The following is a 23,880-nucleotide window of genomic DNA, read 5'->3' as shown; positions in this document are numbered from 1 at the left end:
TACCTGAGAATCTAAACCCACCTTTTGTCTGTAGTTGACTTTAAAGCACCCCCTCGAAGATTACACAAGCTGCAATCCTGCAGACAAAATTTTTTTAATGGAGCAGACAATACATAATCTACAACTTATGTATGTGTGGGGTAGGTGGTTGCACAGAAATTTATTTTACCAAATAGCAAGAGCAGTACTCACAGCATTCCAAGCACAAGCTGAGCAGCGTGAGCAGATCCAGTTCTCCTTTACTAAATCTGGATGAATTCCATAACAGCCTGGAAATGAAAAAAAAAAAAATAATAATAATGTAATTAAATGTTTATCTTAAACTACAGGACACTTCACATTGTATAGACACAGCATGCTAGAGGGCAAAATCACAAACATTAAAAAAGTTAGATTTGATTACATAAAATAAAAATAAAAAAAACAATTAAAAGAGAAACTCACTGGCATGGACTTGCACACAGCATTTCGCACAGGACAGCAGGGGACTTGTACCATCTTCTCCAATGTATGTGCTTACTGGCAAAGGATCCATATTACTCTCATTGGGTGTAAAACACATCTCTGGTATAATAGGCTTTGATTTCTGACCTTGTTTAGAACTGACTGATTCAGACAACTGAGAAATATCCTGTAAAAAATGTTTACAGTATCAAATTCCATTACAAACAGCAGAGATTAGAAAGACAACAATAACAATTTTCATAAAAGGCAGGGTGGTATATGGGCTTTATATACAGTGGGGGGGGGGGGGGGGGAAGTATTTAGTCAGCCACCAATTGTGCAAGTTCTCCCACTTAAAAACATGAGAGAGTACTGTAATTTTCATCATAGGTAAACCTATGAAAGACAATGTGATTTTATGGATTTTTTTTCTCATTATGTCAGATTTTTAAAGAATGTATTTGCAAGTTATGGCGGAAATTAAGTATTTGGTCAATATCAAAAGTTCATCTCAATACTTTGTTATATACCCTTTATTGGAAATGACAGAGGTCAAACGTTTTCTTTAAGTCTTCACAAGGTTTTCACACAGTGCTGCTGGTATTTTGGCCCATTCCTCCATGCAAATCTCCTCTAGAGCAGTGATGTTTTGGGGCTGTCACTGGACAACACAGACTTTCAACTCCTTCCAAAGATTTTCTATGGGGTTGAGATCTGAAGACTGGTTAGGCAACTCCAGGACCTTGAAATGCTTTTTACGAAGCCACTCCGTTGCCCCGGTGGTGTGTTTGAGATCACTGTCATGCTGAAAGACCCAGCCAACTTTTATCTTCAATGCCCTTGCTGATGGAAGGAGGTTTTCACTCAAAATCTCACGATACATGCCCCCATTCATTCTTTCCTTTACACGGATCAGTCGTCCTGGTCCCTTTGCTGAAAAACAGCCCCAAAGCATGATGTTTCCACCCACATGCTTTACAGTAGGTATGGTGTTCTTTGGATGAAATTCAGCATTCTTTCTCCTCCAAACACGACAGGTTGAGTTTTTACCAAAACGTTCTACTTCGGTTTCATTTGACCATATGACATTCTCCCAATCCTCTATTGGATCATCCAAATGCTCTCTAGCAAACTTCAGATGGGCCTGGACATGTATTGGCTTAAGCAGGGGGACATGTCTGGCACTGCATGATTTGAGTCCCTGGCAGGGAACTGATGGTAGCCTTTGTTACTTTGGTCCCAGCTCTCTGCAGGTCATTCACTAGGTCTCCGTGTGGTTCTGGGATTTTTGCTCACCGTTCTTGTGATCATTTTGACACCACGGGGTGAGATCTTGCGTGGACCCCAAGATCGGGGGAGCTCAGTGGTCTTGTATGTCCATTTTCTAATAATTGTTCCAACACTTGATTTCTGCACACTGAGCTGCTTGCCTATTGCAGATTCAGTCATCCAAGCCTAGTGCAGGTCCACAATTTTGTTTTTGTGCAATTCGACAGCTCTTTGGTCTTAGCCATAGTGGAGTTTGGAGTGTGACGGTTTCAGGTTGTGGACAGATGTCTTTTATACTGATAAAAAGTTCAAACAGGTGCCATTAATATAGGTAACGATTACAGAGGAGACTCTTAAAGAAGAAGTTACAGGTCTGTGAGAGCCAGAAATCTTGCTGGTTTGTAGGTGACCAAATACTTATTTTACAGAGGAATTTACCAATTAATTAATTAGAAATCCTACAATTTGATTTCCTGTATTCTTTCCCACCATTCTGTCTCTCATAGTTGAAGTGTACCTGATGGGGATGACCCTTATGTTTCTAATGATTGATCAATATATTAATATTAAAATGCCATTGCTCCACAGTGTCCCTTTTATGGACTGGTGCCAAAAACTGAACAGCATATTCCAGGTGAGGCCATACCAATGCTTTATAAAGGGAGAGTATTATGTCCCTGTCCCTCGAGTCCATGCCTCTTTTAATACATGACAATATCCTGCCGGCCTTGGAAGCAGCAGCCTGACATTGCATGCTATTCTGAAGTTTGTGATCTACAAGTACACCCAGATCCTTCTCTACCAGTGACTCTGCCAGTTTAATTCCCCCTAAGACATACAACGCATGCATGTTATTAGTACCCAGATGCATAACTTTACATTTATCCACACTGAAACTCATTTGCCAAGTGGATGCCCAGACACAGTCTATCCAAGTCATCCTGTAACCTATACACATTCTCTATAGACTGTACTGTGCTACAAAGCTTGGTGTCATCTGCAAAGATAGAAACAGAGCTGTTAATGCCATCCTCTATATCATTGATAAATAAATTAAACAACAGCGGGCCCAGTACTGAACCTTGGGATACACCACTAATAACCAGGGACCAATCAGAGTACGAATCATTGACCACCACTCTCTGGGTACGATCCATGAGCAAGTGTTCAATCCAGTTACAAACTAAAGTTTCCAAACCCAAACACCTTAACTTACCTGTCAGACGTCTATGAGGGACAGTATCAAACGCTTTAGCAAAATCCAGAAATGCTATATCCACAGCCATTCCTCTGTCAAGGTTTCTACTCACCTCTTCATAAAAGCAAATTAGATTGGTTTGACAACTTCTATCCTTAGTAAACCCATGCTGGTTATCACTTATAATACAATTAGCCCCTATGTATTCCTGTATGTAATCCCTTATAAGTCCTTCAAACAATTTACCCACAATGCATGTTAAACTTACCGGTCTATAGTTTCCTGGGGAAGACCTAGAGCCCTTTTTGAAGATTGGCACCACATTCGCCTTGCGCCAGTCCCTTGGCACAATACCAGACACCAGTGAATCTCTAAATATCATGAACAGGGGTACAAATATTACTGAACTTAGTTTTCTAAGAACTCTTGGGTGCAATCCATCTGGCCCTGGAGATTTGCTGACATTTATATTACTTAAGTTACCTTGTACCATTTGTACATTCAGACAGTTTAGTCAGGGATGTGGAATTCCTATCGCCCGACGCCCGGGACGTGCCGTTCCGGGCAGGTGACTTTTACCGGCCCTTAGCCCGGCTTCGGGCAAGCAGGGCCGGACCTGACCAGCGCTGCGGCGATCAGCAGTCTGTATGGAGCGGGCTCCCGACTCGTGCCCGCTCCATACTCTGCTGCCCTCAGCTGTGGAAATTGGCGTTCTTTGAATGCAGAGCAGGGGAGATGAGAAGCTGTGTATCCCCTGCTCTGCATTCATCCTCCTTCGGAGAGTTGAGGGGAGGAGCGGTCGCACGTCTGCACGGGGAGACTCAGAGGGGTGTATGGAGCGGGCTCCGGACTCGTGCCCGCTCTTTACTCTGCAGCCCACGGCTGTTCTCAGTAGCCAGGGGCCGCCGCTAATAGCCAACATGCGGTGATCGCCGCGGCTGGCTATTAACCCTTTAGATCGCCGCTGTCAAAGCTCGACAGCGGCGTCTAAAGGGACATGTGTATGCTCCCTGGTGGGCTAGTGGGGTGGATCGCCCCCCCCCGCAGCGCGATCGCAGGGGGGGGGAGGGGTGCGATCCACTATAGAGGTAGCCGGAGGGCTTACCTCTGCTTCCTGCTGTCCGGCTCTATCAATGTATCACAGAGCACACAGATCAATTGAGTTCAGTAGAACTCTATTCATCTGTATGAGGAATCTAATGATTCCTCCTAAAAGTGTAATAAAGTGTTTGGAAAAAAAAAAAAAAGTTTTCATAAAAGTTTGAAAGACACACATTAACATTAAAAGTTCAAATCACCCCCCTTTCCTATATAAAAACATGTAAACATAAAAAAAAAACATATTTAGTATCGCTGCATGCGAAATTGTACAAACTATTAAAATATAACACGTATCCCGTACGGTAAATGTTAAAAAAAAAAATACGAAACCACAGAATTGCAAATTTTTATAGTATTCCAGAAAAAAAAAGTTAAAAAGCGATTGAAAAGTCAGATTAATACCAAAATGGTACCGATACAAAAAACTGATTATGGCGCAAAACATTTGCCCTCATACAGCCTGGTATGCGAAAAAAAAAAAAGCTACAGGGGTTGAAAAATGGCAATTAAAAAATTCGAAAAAGTTCAGGTTTTTTTTAAATTAGCAAAACATGACGTAAATTATACAAATCAGGTATTGCTGTAATCAGGCGGCCTAAAGTATCAAAACAACAAGTTAGCTCAACCACAAGGTAAATGGCGTAGAAAAGAAAAACCACCAAATCTGCAAAATTATCTTACTATTTCAAATTTCACTTCCCCAAATATATATATAATTATAATTTTTTTTTTTTGTTCAGAGAATATGTTATTGAAAAATTAAAAGGTATTATTATAGTAGGTAGTTATGGCTATTATAGGGCGAGGCGGAAAAAACGAGAGTGTAAAAGCGAAAAATGGTCCGGACGAGTGGATCGTCATGAGAGACAAGTAGATTTTGCTCCATTTTAGTCCCGTGGACAAGCAGTTTTTTTAATAAAATTTCCACACCCCTGTTAGTACATTACATGATGTGTTACCAGCACTGACCTGTCCAATGTCAGTTCCTTCTTCCTTAGTATATACAGAACTAAAGAACCCATTCAGTAGCTCTGCTTTCCCTTTATCGCCTGTGACAACCTCCCCATTATCATTATTAAGGGGTCCTACATGCTCTGTCCTTGTTTTTTTTGCATTTATATATCTAAAAAAAATATTTAGGATTAGTTTTGCTTTCTTTGGCCACCTGTCTCTCTCATTTAGAATTTTTGCTGTTTTTATTACATTTTTACAGATTTTATTAAGCTCCTTGTACTGTTTAAATGTTATAGCTGATCCATCAGATTTGTATTTTTTTTAAAGCTATTTTTTTGTTGTTTATTGCTCTTTTAACATCATTTGTCAGCCATGTAGGATTTAGTTTTAATCGTTTATATTTGTTCCCCTTTGGTACATATTTAGCTGTATAGTTATTTAAAGTTGATTTAAAGATGTCCCATTTACCTTCTGTATCAGTATTTGAGAACACCTCCCCCCAGGCTATGTCCTGTAGTGCAGATCTCAGCCCAGGGAAGTTTGCCTTTTTAAAGTTATATGTTTTTGCCTTCCCCGTCTGTCTTTGTTTTCTACATTTTAAGTCAAAAGTAACTATATTGTGGTCGCTATTACCAAGGTTTTCCCGCACAATTACATTACCAACCAGCTCTGCGTTGTTGGAAATCATCAGATCCAACCAGGCATCACTTCTTGTTGGATCCTGCAATAAATTAAGGAATTGTCGCCCACTTTGTGGAAAGATGCTGAAATCTTAAGCTAAGAGGACTTGCAAGATAATGATTTATACTACGCCACGCTCAAAGGACCAATCAGCATACAGAACGATGCAGAATTTTACCTTTTACCCTCCCCTTTTTCTCCTTTTGTAAAAACCAAATTTACTTCCGATAATAAACAGAACTCCCTGGGGTACCGAGGAGAGGACCCATACCAACCTGGCGCGGTGTGAATTTTCTTACGACGGAAATTGGTACAGCGGTAGTCACTCACAGATTAAGGCCGCACATTAATCCATCCCCCAATATGAAAATGACAGGCCTCTCTCATCTTAAGTGGGAGAACTTGCACAATTGGTGGCTGACCAAATACTTTTTTTCCCCACTGTAGATAGCTCGAAGAATTAAGAAAATTGTCATCACATGAAAAAAAGAAAAATAAATACCTGTGGGCAAGGATAGAAAAGAGAACACACAGCACAGTATGGCTCTAACAAGGCAGCTATAGCATTGAATTTCCTCTCTGCGAAAAAGTTAGGTGGCTTGTTCTTCCATAAGTGTGACAGAAGGTTAGGAAGTGTCTCAGAATCACCGGATTCCTCCTCTCCAGAGAACGGGATAGAATCTGCAAATCACAGAAGGTGGTCAGTTGCCACTGTAGTACATCAACCTTCTGCAATAATCAAAATTTGCATACAAATGTAAAGTTTTCCTGTAAATGGTGTTCTTCAAAGAAGGTAGCATGAAGGATTACCTCTCCTGCTGCGGCAGCTCCGGTGCTCTGAATGATAAAGTCTGGGGCCAGGCTTCATCAATTGAGCGCAGAGCACACTGATGACTTTGGTTTCATACAACCACATTGATCTGTATGAGGAATCTAATGATTCCTCCTAAAAGTCCCCTAAGGGGACTAGAAGTGTAAAAAAAAAAAAAAAATACTTCCTAATTAAAAGTTTTAATCCCTCCACCCTTTCCCGAATTCCATATAAAAAAATATATAAACATAATTAAAAAAAAAACATATGTGGTATTGCCATGTGCACAAATGTCTGAACTATAAAAAAATTAAACTGCATGGCCAATGGCGTACGCGCAAATAAATTCCTAAGTCCAAAATAGCGTAATTTTTGGTCACTTTTTATACCATTAAAAAAAGGAATAAAAAGTGATTAAAAAGTCCGATCAAAACAACAATGGTACCGATTAAAACTTCAGATCACGGCACAAAAAATAAGCCCTCATACCACCCCGGACGCGGAAAAATAAAAAAGTTAAAGGGGTCAGAAGAGGACAATTTTAAACATATAAATTTTCCTCATGTAGTTATGATTTTTTCCAGAAGTACAACAAAATCAAACATATATAAGTAGGGTATCATTTTAATCGTATGGACCTACAGAATAAAGAGGTGTCATTTTTACCCAAAAATTTACTGCTTAGAAAAGGAACCCCCAAAATTTACAAAATGGTGTTTTTTCTTCAATTTTGTCGCACAATGATTTTTTTTTCCCCGTTTCGCTGTAGATTTTTGGGTAAAATGACTGATGTCATTACAAAGTAGAATTGGTGGCGCAAAAAATAAGCCCTCATATGGATTTTTAGGTGCAAAATTGAAAGGATTATGATTTTTAAAATGTAAGGAGGAAAAAACAAAAGTGCAAAAACAGAGGGGTTAAGAACTCAGGGTTTTTCCGTTTTTATCACTTTTGTTTCTTCCTCCTCACCTCTTAAAAATCATAACCCTTTCAATCTTGCACCTAGAGACCCATATGATGGCTTGTTTTTTGTGCCAATGATTAGTGTTATCAGTGCTCCATTGTTCTAGCCTGGATCTCTGGCAATCCATTGCTCCATGCCCATCAGACAACAAGGAGGAAGGTAGGAACCCATTTCCTGTTCACTGAGCTGATCGGGACACCGCGATCCTGATGAGCCCGACTGAGCTGCTGGGAAGCATTTTATTTTATCAAAGTTGATCGCCGTGTCTAAGGGGTTAATATCGGGCATCACTGCGATCGGTGATGTCCAGTATTAGCCACGGGTCCCAGCCGTTGCTAGGTGCCAGGACCGACTCGCTATGATGCAGGGTCAGCGCATTATAACCCCGCATTATAGCACAGGAACGGGTGCAGGGCGTACAGTTACGCCCTGCATCCGTAAGAAGTTGAAGTCTTGTTTTTTCTATAAAAATGATTTTAAAAAATTTAAAAAAATGTATTTATAATATAGGTAAATGATCTTGCTGTACACAGCATTAATTTATGTACTCTCAGTTTATAATCTTTCATAGCCAGCACTCTGCTCCACCCATTCGGCCCAGGCATTTTTAATTAGCAGGAGACAACATAAGTATTTCCTCCTAGCATTCTCCCAACCCTCTGGCAAGGAGCACTTGGTAGGTATTCACATTGAGGTGGTTGCACTGCGGCGGGCATGGTTGCTGTGATGCTTTCTTTGTCTGTGTCTTGGTCGGGCAGCAGTGGGGCTGCCTGGCCACTGAGTCACTCCCCCTGTGGGCATGGGGTTGTGGTGGCCGCTGCCCGGCACTACGCCAATGTTGGGTTAGGGACCCACTCAAAATAGGTGGCCTTGACGTGGCAAGTGGGCTTGTACTTTTTGATCAAAACGTATACTAACAACCTGTTAGTGTTTGAATTTATGCTGGGAACCAAGTAGATCAAAATACCAATTGTGGATGTGCGGCTGTGTTTCTTTTTCTCTAATTTTGTTTTACAATTATAATAATGTAGCCCAAACTCAAAGCAGGTACAGGTGCTGCCCTTATTAGACCTGTCTTTAGTAACAAACTTGCATTTTTAAAGGGGTATTCCGGTGAACTAAACCCATAGCACATTTTTTCCCTCTCACCAACCTATTTGTCTAAATATCATTCATTAACTATATAGTTAGAATTTTTACTTACCATAATTATAACTTCTTCGAGTCTGAAGGCAGCACAGAAGGGATATTCCCAGTTCCATTGATTACTCCAGCCCACCTAGAATAATCGATGATTAAACAATTAAACCATTTACAAAAAGCAAGAATAGCATGAAGGCGACCCATAGAGAAATGTGCACTGTGTAATAAAATAGACCTGAACTCATATGCATATAAAATTTATGGGGAGGGAAATTGTGCCGTCTTCAGACTCGAAGAAAGTATAATTACGGTAAGTAAAAATTCTAGCTTTCTTCTTCATCCTATCGGCAGCACAGAAAGGATTTATCAACAAAATTAAAAGAAGGGGTGGGGGGGGGGGAATTCTCTTCTTTAAACGGCGGAAAAAACTGCAGTGCTGAAGGCCGGGTTTCCTGCCCGAGTAACGTGCCTATAGTGCTTTACAAACGTAGACAATGACGTCCAGGAGGCTGCATTACAGATGTCCAGTAGATCTACTTGCTGTCTCTCTGCCCACGAAGTTGAGGTTGCTCTTGTAGAGTGGGCTCTTAAGGGATGTGGAGGCTCCTTACCGTCCAAAATATAGGTTTCAAAATATATGGCTGTTTTAATCCACCGGCCCAAGGTATCTTTAAATGCCTTCATCCCTTTTCTTGCACCAGCGAAAAGTACAAACAAGTTTTCATATTTTCGAAATTCCTGTACTCTGGATAAACACCACAACAAGGCTCTCTTTACATCCAAAGAATGGAAATGAACCTCCTCTTCTGTAATAGGATTAGGATGAAAGACTGAAAGAACAGTTTCCTTGTTGATGTTGCTTGTAGAGACCACCCAATTCACCTACTCTTAGCACAAATGATAGCTGTTAGAAACAAAACTTTCTAGGACAACCAGTTCTTGTCTACTTCATCCAGCCGCTCAAACGGAGGACGGGTAAGTCCATTCAGAACTATAGACAAGTCCCAGACCGGAATGGGTGTGCGCAGAGAAGGTCTCCATTTCTTCAAAGCTTTAAAAAAAAATCGAGAAATATCAGTTTACAGATATCACCAAATTCTTCTGTTGTAATCAAGAAGAAAATTTCTCCCAAAGTTTGTTGTATACAGAATTAGTTGAAGGTTTTCTGGCTGAAAGCAGGGTGGAAATGACTTCTTCTGAGAGACCATTCTGCTACAGTCTCTCTCCCTTTCAGATACCAAGCCATCAGATGTAGTTTGCCGATTTGAGGGTTGTAAAAGTCTTTCTGGAGAAGATCAGGATAAAGGGGTAGTTTCCACCACATGCCCTTCAAGCGCTGAAACAATGCTGGAAACCAAGGCTTTCAAGGCTAAAAGAGGGCTATTATAATTGCCTCTGGTTCATCTGCTCTCAGCTTGGATTGGACTTGCGGAATGAGAGAAATGGGGAAAAAAGATATACAAACTTTCCCTTCCAGTCCAGTGTAAACACATTCAGCACCTGAGGCTTGTCTGACTTCTTTAAGGAGCAATATTTTGTTATCTTTCTGTTCTCTTTTGTTGCCATCAAATCCCAGGTTGGGGACCCCCCATCTCTGTACAAGCATCTTGAAGTATTTTGGATTCAGTGCCCTTTCTGAAGGGGACAACATCTCCCAACTGAGAAGATCTGTGGCTGCATGGTCTGACCCCTTTATGTGCATCACTGTCAGACTGTGAAGAACAGGTTTGGCCCATGTCATAATCTGTTGGCAAAGCACTTGAAGAGCACTCATTCGGATTGTCGGTCTGAATGAGTACTGACTTGTGTTATATATAAGTTATAAAATGGCACAAAGCCAACTGAAAAGGCTTTCAATTCTCGGAAATTGGATGACTTCTCCGCTATTGCTTGAGACCATTTCCCTTAATCCATTTAGTTGCTCATGTGAGCCCCCCAACTGCACGTGAGGCATCCGTTGCGATGACTACTCGTTCTTGAAATTGGAAATCATTCCTTCTTGCCTGGTTCTGTTTGCAGGTCCACCAAAGGAGAATACCTTCACCAGGCTGTAATCTATTATCATTCCTAAGAACTGGATTCTTGTGGTAGGGCTGAGATGACTTTTTCAGATTTACAATGAAGCAGACTTTCTCTAGAAGCGACAAACAGCCAGCCGTCCAAGTATGGTATTATCTTCAACTTCCGCAGTCTCAGAGCAGAAACAAGATGACGACTTTAGTAAAAAATTCTTGGCACTGGAGATAGACCAAATGGGAGGGCTCTGAACTGAAAACGTAGGGTCTGACCCCGAGTCCGTACTGCTATCCTGAGAAATCTTCTGGAAGATACATGGATCGGAATGTGCAAATACGCATCTCTTAAAAGGGTACTCCGGTGGTATATAGGTTTTTACCTCACCATCATTCCTCTGTTCCTGTGCATTGTGCTCTCATGGTTTTGTGCTAGTTTCTCATGTTTTCTCCGTTTTCTGTTTGTAGTGTGAGGACTACGATTCCCAGGTGCATCTGCATGGAGTGAAACATATCCAGCCCTGTTGCTATGTTCTTCCGCCCACATGGGCCTGTCTATTCTGCAAACCCGCACCTTTCCTTATTAACTATTCATTGCCCACAGTTATAATTTGTATAGTTTATTCTGCCCCTAATACAACCTTTTTTTTTCTTTGATCTTTCTCCTGCTAATTGGTTTAACTTGCTTGCGCTCGACATCGCTGCTTGGGCCAATCACCTTTCTGCTAGGCAGGGTCACGTAGTCGCACAAGCGCAGGTAACTGAATCCAGAATGGAAAATAGGTAAAAGTGCGCCTGCGTCACTGTCACCGGCTGAATGGAGAATAAACAACCAATGGCATTTGTTCAAGTAGATTTTGATGGGGGACACCTTCTGATAAATCAGAGGACAATTCACTTAACCAGACTCGCATGGCTATGGCAACCAGGACTGAAGAAATAGCTGCTTTCTGCAAGGATACTAAATTGCAGTGCTATCTATTTAAAAGGGTATCTACTTTACGATCCATTGGATCCTTTAAGGTAGCAGAATCATCAGATGGAAAAAAATGACCTCTGATAATCTTGCAATGGCCATATCAATGCTTGCAGGCAATTCCCAACTTTCGGACACTGCAGGGTCTAACCTATAGACAGACTTAAACCTCGGACCCAGATCTAGATGTCTGTCAGGCTTTTTCCACTCTTTTTCAATTACTGTATTAAAGTACTAGATGAGCAGGAAGAGCATTAGACCTTTTCTTTGGAAAAAAAGAACAAACTTTTTCCGTTTCCTGCACCTCTTTAGCTTCCAGGTTTTTTTTACACGCTTAATTTATTTTTGCATCTTTTTTCAACAGGTAAAATTCTTCTGTAACAGCATCAGAGTCAGAATATTTATCAGAATAGGATGAAGACCTAGAAGAAGGTGATGAAGGAAAAGATAACTCTTCTTTAGTGATGATGGTGGCGATGATGGTGATGCTGCTTTACTTTTTTTTCTGACCGGCTCTGAAGATGGAAAGTGCATATGATCCTTCATCCAGGAAAAAAAATCTCTCCGCTTCTTTAAAATAACCAGTCTGCTTTGGATAACATTCATCAAAAAAGTGTTAGATGTGACGTTAGACCCCCAAAGGCTGTAAACAGTTGATACACAATTTAGTAGCAGGCTTTAAAGAGCACTGCAATTTTTCCAGGCATACATGGAAATAATGTCTTTGCTGGTCGTCTGGCATAAGGAGCTTGCAGGCTGCACAGCTGCGTTGCTTCCGTTTTTTTTCTTTCTCTTGCCTAAACTGCCACATGATCCTTTAAGGCTCGACATCTGTAAAACATATAAACATATTTTAAGCAATAGGCTTAACAGAAAAACAGAGGCCTTCCAGCTGCACCATGAAATACCTTAAGAGGCAGAAAACCCTGCTGCCCTACACAAACAGCAACCACAAGCAGGGAGCAGCAACTTTAAATAAGCCTCTGCACACTGCTGTCGCCCACACCCCCAACCCCTAAACACCCAGAACCACACAGGCACATGGGCATGTAAGCATACTCACAAACTTGCAGTCTGCAAGGCAAACACACTGGACCATAGATGGGCGACACTACTACAGGCATTACCAGGAAAAACGCACTGGCAGGGAAAAACCCAAAATACTCTACAACCAGGTCTGGCCAGGATAACCATTGGCAAAATCGCTGGGGCCTGAACAACGCAAGGCCAACTTTACACGTAATCCAGGTGAGCAAGAGGTGAGGAACACCTGTCTGGAGTTCAGGACTGAAAAAACCCACAGTGTGCATTTGTCTCTGCGTTACCTCTATGCTATTCTTGCTTATTGTTAATGGTTTCATTGTTGAATCATTAATTATTCTAGGTGGGCGGTCCTATTGAGTAGTCAATGGAACTGGGAAAATCACTTCTGTGTTGACGATTGGACGAAGAAGAAAGATCAGTTTCCCTCTTTCAGCTGTCACATATATATGCAGAGAGTGAGAGAAAGACATTATAAATTCATTATCAGATCCACCTTGTCTTTGTGCAAAAGCACTCACAGGCGAGCCCCTACCCTCCCGGACAAACGACACATGATTTATGTTTCGTCTATGGCTCTGGCTTCACAGCCTCCCCTCCCTCTCCCCACCCTGTGTGAGGATCTTGCTGGAAGAGAAGCCCAGTGTCTCCTGTGAAGTTTGAAAGAAAAGACATGTACAGTGTGTGCTGCTCACTGTGTTTACAACAACACAGCATGCACACACAGATCGTAAAAGCAATTTGCTGGCAGCCATTACACAGAGCCGCACTGACTGCTGGGAGCTTTAGTCTGGGCTGTAAGCAAAGAAAAAGGATATTCAGGAAACAACAGGGGCCACAGAAGCTGGCAAAATCACAAGGATAACTACAGGGGACACAGAACAGAATGTGGTGGCTTTGGGGCATTTTTATTTTTCTTAACTTCCCATGAGCACCCGTTTAAAATCTAAACTTTCATATGCAAAATAATAGAGGTTAAAAAAAAAAATCAGAATTCATAACATTGTATGCACTGCATATCTTATCAACCGCTGAAAATTAAAGATAACTACTGACTGCCACAAAATGAATAAACTTTTACAGACCAACAGTCTCACCCAATAATCACCACATTCATTTAGCAGGGCATCTAATATAACATCTATATGTAAGAGTTATTTCATTGTCCCTAAATCAAACCATAATAAAATAGAGCACTTATACAGCATATTATGTAAAATAGCCACGTTTGTTTAAAAAATCCTTTAAGACGTTTCCCACAAATGTTTTGCAGGCACAATTTTGCACCTATAATAATTGCCAAATATTCTAGCCAAACTCTGGGTTAAATGAACTAAACTCAAAGGGATATGTGATGCCTTGAGTTTACATTTTAAGAGCATTTACCTTATATTGTAAATATTTAAGAACAATAATATATTATTGAAACAGGCATTAAATTTTACTTATGGTTTATTTCACATACAGCTGCGCAGTATAAACATTTTTTCACCAACCAAGCTCAGTTATTTGCTATACAAAAAATAAATAAAAATTAAGTTAAAAAAGAAAAGCTATGCAACCATACACATGCCAGTCAGATACCAAAAAAGCTGCCTTTTAGAATCTGCTGAGTGCATACATAAACATAGCGTGTACAGAAACTTTTATAACTGGAGAGACCTAATTCAAGTCACATGGTTTATTATATGGTGTGTGATTTAAAAAAATAAAAATAAATCCCTGAAAATTGACACTCATTCAAAGGAACTATTTAATTCAAGAAAAATGTTTTGTAACTCTTCTCCCAGAATACTTTAGTATGCTTCAGATGTGTTTACAAAGCAAATGCATTCTACCACACATAAAGGAAAAGGATAAAAACCGAAAAATAACATTGATTGATTAAACATGTTTACCATCATCGCTTGACACATCCTGCTTGACTACAGACAAGGGAGAGCGGGTTGGTGGTCTACCCAGTGGATGGCGTCTGCTTTTCTTAATTTTCATTTCTGGAAAAAGGGCCTGATGCTGCAGGAATATAACACAACATTACTTTGGGGCAAGTTATAAAGCAAGTAACAAAAAGCATAAGTGATGGTAATGCACCTTAGGCACTCCCACTGTTTTTGGAATCCCGCCAGACTGCTCAAGTTGTGTATTGCCTAATTCTGTAGCAAAGTGTTCAAATGCTTCTTGGCAGGACATCCGGGTTTTGTCAAATACTATCTTCTTGGACTTGGGGACAACAAAGAGCTTGGAAATTACACGCTGAGGGTTAAATTCACCCTCACCCTCTAAAGATGAATCAGATGGTTTTATTTTGGGAAAGTTAAATATGTTGTCTCCAACCTGGGCCTTTGGTTTCTTGCCACATCTTGCATTCTTGGATTTCAAAATACAAGGAAACTTTGTCAATGGATTTTCCAAAATGTCTATCAAAAAGAGAAGAAATCAAGAGAACATTTTTTTAAGTATTCGTTATATATATATATATTTATCTGCTGAAGAAAGGTCCTACGGAGGACCTGAAACGCGTCCAGCTTTAACCACTTATTCTAAGTGCCACATCATCTTTATCAAAGAATACAGCTTTTTTAAAGGATTCACTATATCTGTCAATCAACCTCTGACAGTACGTGCTACTTCCCACCCCGAGGATACTGCCGACCCAGCATTTACTGCCAGCAGTTGAACTGCTGCAGTACCCATAAACGGAGCCCACTTCTGCCGCTGCATACCTGAGGCTGCCGAGCCTCCAGCAGCGCACCCTCCATTCAGGGACCAGGACCCTTCCGACGACCAGCGCTAACCACATAAGGTACCCACTTTGATTATAAGACATAAGCATTGTACCTTACATCGTACTGCCGCTGCATACTAGGAGACTGCAGTGTCTCCAGCTGCAAGCCCTCTGCATAGAGGATCGGAACTTATCTTATCAGCTCTGTTATACATTCAAAATTGCCGCTGCATATATAGGAGACGGCAGTGTCTCCAGCAGCGAATCCGCGGCACGAAGGATTAGAACATATTACAAAACACTACGATTTTATTTGTCATATTACCTCTGCATAAATCAGGAGACGGCAGTGTCTCCAGCTGTGAGCCCTCTGCACAGGAGATTGGAACCTGACACAAAAGTATATACTAATTGATACAATTACCATTCATTTTTGCTGTATTCTATTCAAGACTTTAACCACTTTCTCTTCCAACTGGATACAAATATTTGTGAAAATAGCAACTCAAACTGTTATATTACCGCTATTCACAAATCACCAATTCCGATCATCCTTATAGATACGTGGACACTTATTTATTGTTGTACATTTTTATTTGTTTATTATAATTATTGTATTTTAACATTATATATTAAATTGCCAAGGATTAAATATTTACTAATTTTACTGTAGGATCACAAGGGCCCTGTGATCCGCAGTATATTATACCTATATGTACAATTTTATATCATATTTAATAAATGTTTTAATTTAATCCAATATTCAAGACTCTGAGCCCCAATTTCTTTAATTTGTATCTCCCCCCTTTCGGCACCGTGGGTATAGGTGCTATTTGGGTAGCTCGAGCCATTGGTAACCAGGTTAATACGAGCCTCTCTACCATTTTTTTCCTCCATATAAAAATATATAGTTAATTAAACCGCACGGTCAATGGCGTACGCGCAAAAAAATTCAATGTCCAAAGTCCAAAATAGTGTATTTCTGGTCACTTTTTATATCATGAAAAAATTAATAAAAAGCGATAAAAAAAAAAAGACTAATCAATGGTACCGCTAAAAACAGATCACGGCGTGAAAAATGAGCCATAATACCGCCCCGTACGCAGAAAAATAAAGTTATAAGGGTCAGAAGATGACAATTCTAAACATTAATTTTCACTGTTGATTATTTATTAATGACCTTGTAGAGGGGTTGAATAGTAAAGTAGCAATCTTTGCAGATGATACTAAACTCTGTAAAGGGGTAAACACAATAGAGGACAGTGCACTGTTACAAATGGATCTGGATAGGTTGGAGGTTTGGGCTGGGAAGTGGCAGATGAGGTTCAACACTGATAAATGTAAGGTAATGCACATGGGGAAGAAAAATCCAGGCTGGGATTATGTATTAAATGGGAGCACACTAGGGATGACTGACGTGGAAAAGGACTTAGGAGTCTTAGTTAACAGTAAATTTAGCTGTAGTGACCAGTGTCTGGCAGCTGCTGCCAAGGCAAATAAAATCCTGGGGCGCATCAATAGGGGCATAGATGCCCATGACAAGGAAATAATTCTACCACTGTACAAATTATTAGTCAGACCACACATGGAATACTGTGTACAGTACTGGGCTCCAGTGTACAAGAAAGATATAGTGGAGCTGGAGAGGGTTCAAAGACGGGCAAGCAGGGTAATACGAGGAATGGGAGGACTACAGTACCCAGAAAAGATTATCAGAATTAGAGTTATTTAGTTTAGAAAAAAAGAAGGCTTAGGAGAGACCTAATAACTATGTATAAATATATCAGGGGACAGTACAGAGATCTTTCCCATGATCTATTTATACCCAGGACAGTATCTATTACAAGGGGGCATCCTCTACGTTTAGAGGAAAGAAGGTTTCTACACCAGCACAGACGGGGGTTCTTTACTGTAAGAGCAGTGAGACTGTGGAATTCTCTCCCGGAGGAGGTGGTCATGGTAAACTCTGTAAAAGAATATAAAAGGGGTCTGGATGCATTTTTGCAGAACAACAACATCGCTGGTTATGGATTCTAGATTTATAGGGACAGAAGGTTGATCCAGGGATTTATTCTGACTGATTTGGAGCCAGGAAGGAATTTTTACCTTAGTATGAGTTTTTTTTTTGCCTTCCTCTGGATCAACTCAACTCAGTAGGGACTTATTAGGGTTATAGGTTGAACTTGATGGACTCTGGTCTTTTTTCAACCTTAGGAACTATGTTACTATGTCATTACAAAGAGTTGGTGGCGCAAAAAATAAGCCATCATATGGATTTTTAGGTGTAAAATCTAAAGGGTTAAGAATTTTAAAAAGGTAAGGAGGTAAAAAGAAAACGGAAAAATGCTCGGTCCTTAAGGAGTTAATAGTGTTCCTTGTGTAATTAGCAGACACTTTCCCATTAACTTGCATTCAAAATTATCAACATAAATATGTTTAAAATGTAATAGAAAAAACGGCCACTAGGTGGTTCTGTTCTGTTACCTGCCACAAATAATACAGTAAGTTTGGTCTCCTCCGAGCCTAGCAGGAGACCATACTCAGGAAGTGCTTCTCTGCACTGAGCTTGATTGACAACTGCACAGAGCCACACTGGAAGCTGCACAGAGCCACACTGAAACATGCACAGAGCCTGAGGTCTTCTATTTATCACAGCACTGCAACGATGTGAGGGCAGAAGTGGTCCCCCAGCGGGAATTAGTGATTTCATGGAAAAGAAAGGAAAAACTGGCACACTCACGGTACTTCATTCATTGCGAACTTCTTTTATTCAGGTAGCGGCTGACCACATAGGTTCTGCCAGGGCGCCAAGAGCGAGCGTGTGAGACGATCGCTATTTCGTGCCTATCCCGGCACTTCCAAAGGTCACACCTACCCGTACATAGGGGGTCAGGTAAATACTTCCTGCACACCTACGTCAGAAGGTAAGGGCGTTTCCACAGCTCGTGACACTATTCACATATACCTTTCATTAGAAACATTAAAACAAACAGAATTATCTAATTTCACATTATAAGAGCGAACTATATAACATAAGGAAACAGATTATACGTATCCAGTATTTTCATATACATGCAGACAAAAAGAGAAATTCATTACTAAGGTTTTAACAGAAAACGCTCATATCTAGACGGTCATTAAGACCGAGGTTTACCTCTGCATTTGTCTGGATGATTTAACTAGCTTCGCGTTGGAGAAGCAGTTTGCGATTGTCTGTCCCTGAGATAGTGATTACTTTTTCTAGGACCATGAATTTCAAAATTCTTGTATCTCCCTTGTGTTCTTCCACTACATGAGAAATTAATCTTGGAGAGCCTTTCTTTGTAGTAATAGAGCGAACATGCTCTCTGAATCTCACATTTACAGGTATAATGGTGCAGCCAATATAGAAACGCATGCACGGTTAGAAAATGGCATATATAACATTGTTGGTTCTGCAACAAACTACAATTTTTGGAACAATATTTATGCCACCTAATGACATATTTCTGTCCATGCATGCCTGGTTGCACCAGTTGCATGTACTACATTTGTACATTCCGGGACTTAGTGATTTTTTTTTTTAACCAATCCTCCTCCTGACTAGAATTTTTAAATTTACTACTCGCTAAAACAGCTTTTATATTTTTACTTTTTCGAAACTGTTTTTTGTCTAGTATCCTCAGCCAAATCAGTGTCATTTTGCACCAAAAACCAGTTGTTAATGGACTTTTTAATTTGTTCATCTATTGGCGATCTATTGGTATATTTGTTTGATTAACTTGTCAGGAGCCACTACTCAGTGCGGCAAAGAGCTTTCTTTTCTGTGTTTTTTCTTTTTATTACCTTTCAATCTTGTTCTTTAGCTTTTTGTAAAGATTTTTGTGCTTGGGATAGAGAATCCTCCTCTTTGCTATTTATTTGCCTTCCTCTCAGGAATTGCCCATACAGCACTACTTTGACGTGCTCAGGGTGGTAGCTCTCATTATGGAGTAGGGAGTTACATGCTGTTGATTTGAGGTAACCCTTAGTAACGATACTTGTTTTCCACCACCACGAGCACGTCAAGAAATTCAAGGCTATTGTTCCCTATTTTAGAGGTAAAATACAAATTCATATCGTTCGTTTCATTTAGTGTGGATACAAATTTCTGAAATTCTTCTGTTGAGCCTGTCCACACCATTAATATATCATCCACAAAACGAAAAATAACTTGCAACATACTTCAGGTAAGGGTTTGTGGAAGAGAATATATGGTTCTTTTTGAACATAGCAACGTACAGGTTTGCTAGGGTACACGCCACTGGCGTGCCCATGGCAACGCCACTTATTTGTTTGTACCAACTTTCACCGAACATGAAGGTGTTGCAAGTTAGAATCAGATGGATGGAGTTGCACACAATCAATGAATGCCTCTGTTTTTCCCCGATCCCGATAGCAATTCCCTGATGACTGCTATACTTCTCTCCTGTGGGATCCTAGTATAAAGGCTCTCGATATCTAAAGACAGCAACATGCTGTTAGGGGGCCAATTTAGATCCTCCAGGGAAAGGAGAAACTCTGTGTCTTTGACTACTCCTGGGATCTCCAGCAGCCAATCAATGTATTTTGACAAAGGTTCATTGAGGTACCCCACTCCGAAGACGATCGGTCTCCCGGGTGTGGACTCCAGTGTTTTGTGTCTTTTTGGTAGGAAATACCAATTTGGGATCTTAGGGTTCGGGAGAAAAAGTTTTTCTGCAGTTTTTTGAGGCAACATTTTTCCTTCTACACAGGATCTTAAAAAAAGACGGTTGTTTGGATGTTAATTTAGGCAGGGGGTGTTACTCATGAGTTTCTCATAGCACTTTTTATTGCCTAGCTGTCTCTCCGCTTCAAACAGGTAGTATTTTTTATCCATAAGCACTATGTTATCCCCCTTGTCCGATTTTTTTAATGATGATCTTGTGTTTTCTTAAATTATCCTAAGCTTGTTTCTCTTTAGATGACAAATTAGGGGGATCTTGGGGGTAACATAGTGCTGTAATGTCTTCTAGTACTCTTTTTTTGGAACAGATCTATACCGGGGGGTATAGATTTTTTTCCACCCATAAATTCAGGGACTAAGATGGTATCGCTGCCAGTAGAGGGAGAAGGGTCTTCTTCCAAAAGTAGATCAGTTAAATTATACAGAACATCTCAATCTATTTTAGAGCCATCTTGCAATGCAATAAAACCAAGTGGGCCAACACTGAATGGGGTTTCAACCCTATGCTCTTACAAATGTTTTATTTTCATTATTGTGAAAATGGTGTCTTGGAGACACTAAACCCTGAGGATAATCTGTCTATCATTAACCGGTCCTCCCTAGAGACTGATGATGCTACAAAATCGGCCCCATCAAAGGGTCTACATTTTTGCATTACACACACCTTTGACCTGGTCACTTTTAAAATTGACCTCTTCAAAGCTAGTCGTAAATTAGGTTTAAAAAAGTTCTTTCACAATAATGAAAATAAAACATTTGTAAGAGCAGAGGGTGAAACTCCAGTACTAGAAGACATTAGCCCCTTAACCCCTTAAGGACTCAGCCCATTTTCGCCTTAAGGACTCAGACAATTTAATTTTTACCTTTTCATTTTTTCCTCCTCGCTTTCTAAAAATCATAACTCTTTTATATTTTCATCCACAGACTAGTATGAGGGCTTGTTTTTTGCGCGACCAGTTGTCCGTTGTAATGACATCACTCATTATATCATAAAATGTATGGCGCAACCAAAAAACACTATTTTTGTGGGGAAATTAAAACGAAAAACGCAATTTTGCTAATTTTGGAAGGTTTTGTTTTCACGCCGTACAATTTATGGAAAAAATTACATGTGTTCTTTATTCTGAGGGTCAATACGATTAAAATGATACCCATTATTATATACTTTATATTATTGTTGCGCTTAAAAAAAAATCACAAACTTTTTAACCAAATTAGTACGTTTATAATCCCTTTATTTTGATGACCTCTAACTTTTTTATTTTTCCGTATAAGTGGCGGTATGGGGGCTAATTTTTTGCGCCATGATCTGTACTTTTTTTTGATACCACATTTGCATATAAAAAACTTTTAATACATTTTTTATAATTTTTTTTTTTTATAAAATGTATTAAAAAAAGTAGGAATTTTGGACTTTTTTATTTTTTTTTCGTCCACGCCGTTCACCGTACGGGATCATTAACATTTTATTTTAATAGTTCGGACATTTACGCACGCGGCGATACCAAATATGTCTATAAAAAAAGTTTTTTACACTTTTTGGGGGTAAAAAATAGGAAAAAACGGACGTTTTACTTTTTTATTGGGAGAGGGGATTTTTCACTTTTTTTTTACTTTTACATTTTTTTACATTTTTTTTTACACTTGAATAGTCCCCATAGGGGAATATTCATAGCAATACCATGATTGCTAATACTGATCTGTTCTATGTATAGGACATAGAACAGATCAGTATTATCGGTCATCTCCTGCTCTGGTCTGCTCGATTACAGACCAGAGCAGGAGACGCCGGGAGCCGCAGAGAGGAAGGAGAGGGGACCTCCGTGCGGCATTATGAATGATCGGATCCCCGCAGCAGCGCTGCGGGCGATCCGATCGTTCATTTAAATCGCGAACTGCCGCAGATGCCGGGATCTATATTGATCCCGGCACCTGAGGGGTTAATGGCGGACGCCCGCGAGATCGCGGGCGTCGGCCATTGCCGGCGGGTCCCTGGCTGTGATTAGCAGCCGGGATCAGCCGCGCATGACACGGGCATCGCTCCGATGCCCGCGGTTATGCTTAGGACGTAAATGTACGTCCTGGTGCGTTAAGTACCACCTCACCAGGACGTACATTTACGTCCTGCGTCCTTAAGGGGTTAAGGACCAAGCCAATTTTCACCTTAAGGACCAGGCCAAATTTTATTTTAGCGTTTGTTTTTTCCTCCTCACCTTCTAAAATCCTTAACTCTTATATTTCCATCTACAGACCCACATAAGGGCTTGTTTTTTGCGTGACCAATTGTACTTTGCAATGAAACCTCATTTTACCGTAAAATGTGCGGCAAACCTAAAAAAAATATTTTTTTAGGAGGAAATTTAAATGAAAACCACAATTTTGCACATTTTGGAGGGTTTCATTTTCACATTGTACACTTTACGGTAGAAAAGACATGTGTTCTTTATTCTGTGGGTCTATATCATTAAAATGATATCCATGGCTTGATACTTTTATATTTTTGTACCGCTTAAAAAAAAACATCTAAAACTTTTTGTACAAAATCAGTAAACCACCTAAAACTTTTTAATTTTTCCGTATATAGGGCGGTATGGGCGCTAATTTTTTACGCCGTCATCTGTACATTTTATTGATACCACTAGAGATGAGCGAACTTACAGTAAATTCGATTCGTCACGAACTTCTCGGCTCGGCTTATGACTTATTCTGCGTAAATTAGTTCAGCCTTCAGGTGCTCCGGTGGGCTGGAAAAGGTGGATACAGTCCTAGGAGACTCTTTCCTAGGAATGTATCCATCTTTCCAGCCCACCGGAGCACCAGAAGGCTGAACTAATTTACGCAGGATAAGTCATCAACTGCTGAGCCGAGAAGATCGTGACAAATCGAATTTACTGTAAGTTCGCTCATCTCTAGATACCACATTTGCATATATAAAACTTTTAGATAATTTTGGATATATTTTTTGGGAATAAAGTGACAAAAAAAAAGCAGAATTTTTGGACTTTTTATTTTCACGCCGTTCACCGTACGGGTTCATTAACATTATATTTTGATAGATCGGACATTTACACACACGGCGATACCAAATAAGTTTATTAAAAAATTGTACGCTTTTTGGGGTAAAATGGGAAAAACTGACAATTTTAATTTTTACTTTAACATTTTTCAACTTTTTTCCCCCCAATTTTTATGTCCCCATAGGGGACTATCTACAGCAATCATTTGATTGCTAATACTGTTCAGGGCTATGCATAGCACAGAGCACTGATCAGTATTATCGGCTATCTCCTGCTCTGGTCTGCTCGATCTCAGACCAGATGAGACTCCGGGAGACGGACAGAGGAAGGTGAGGAGATCTCTGTCCGCCATTACAGATGAACGGATCACCGCAGCAGCGCTGCGGGCGATCCGATCATCTATTTTAATGTGCGCATTGCCGCAGATGCCGTTATCTGTACTGATCACAGCATCTGCGTGATCGCGGATGTCGGCCATTACCGGCGGGTCCCCAGCTGCTGATAGCAGCCGGAACCTGCCGTGTATGACACTAGCACCGCTCAGATGCTCGTGGTCATACACAGGACGTAAATGTACATCCTGGTGCGCGAAGTACCGCCAAGTGCCAGGACGTACATTTACGTCTGTGGTCGTTAAGGGGTTAAAGCACTATGTTACCCCCAAGATTCCCCCAATTTGTCTCCTAAAGAGAAACAAGCTTTGGAAAATTTAAGAAAACACGAGGAGAACATCATCAAAAAATGGGACAAGGGGGATAACATAGTCCTTAGGGATAAAAAATACTACCTGTTTGAAGCGGAGAGACAGCTAGGGTATG

The 23,880-nt window shown here is 40.3% G+C and overlaps 1 protein-coding gene across 3 annotated transcripts in view; it reads right to left on the bottom strand.

Moving 5' to 3' along the window:
* Positions 1-23,880, bottom strand: part of KDM4B (lysine demethylase 4B) — a 279,650-nt gene that overhangs the window by 84,087 nt on the left and 171,683 nt on the right. For all 3 annotated transcript variants that reach the window (XM_056571899.1, XM_056571914.1, XM_056571906.1), the window contains 6 exons: positions 14,686-15,011; positions 14,493-14,607; positions 6,150-6,328; positions 445-631; positions 193-269; positions 22-77 (listed from right to left, as the gene is read on the bottom strand). In XM_056571899.1, coding sequence (XP_056427874.1) covers positions 22-77; positions 193-269; positions 445-631; positions 6,150-6,328; positions 14,493-14,607; positions 14,686-15,011 — 940 coding nt within the window. The remainder of the gene's footprint in view (positions 1-21; positions 78-192; positions 270-444; positions 632-6,149; positions 6,329-14,492; positions 14,608-14,685; positions 15,012-23,880) is intronic.

Source organism: Hyla sarda, chromosome 1, assembly GCF_029499605.1.
Source record: "Hyla sarda isolate aHylSar1 chromosome 1, aHylSar1.hap1, whole genome shotgun sequence".
Classification (NCBI taxonomy): Eukaryota; Metazoa; Chordata; class Amphibia; order Anura; family Hylidae; genus Hyla; species Hyla sarda.
This window is presented reverse-complemented; position numbering and strand designations above follow the sequence as displayed.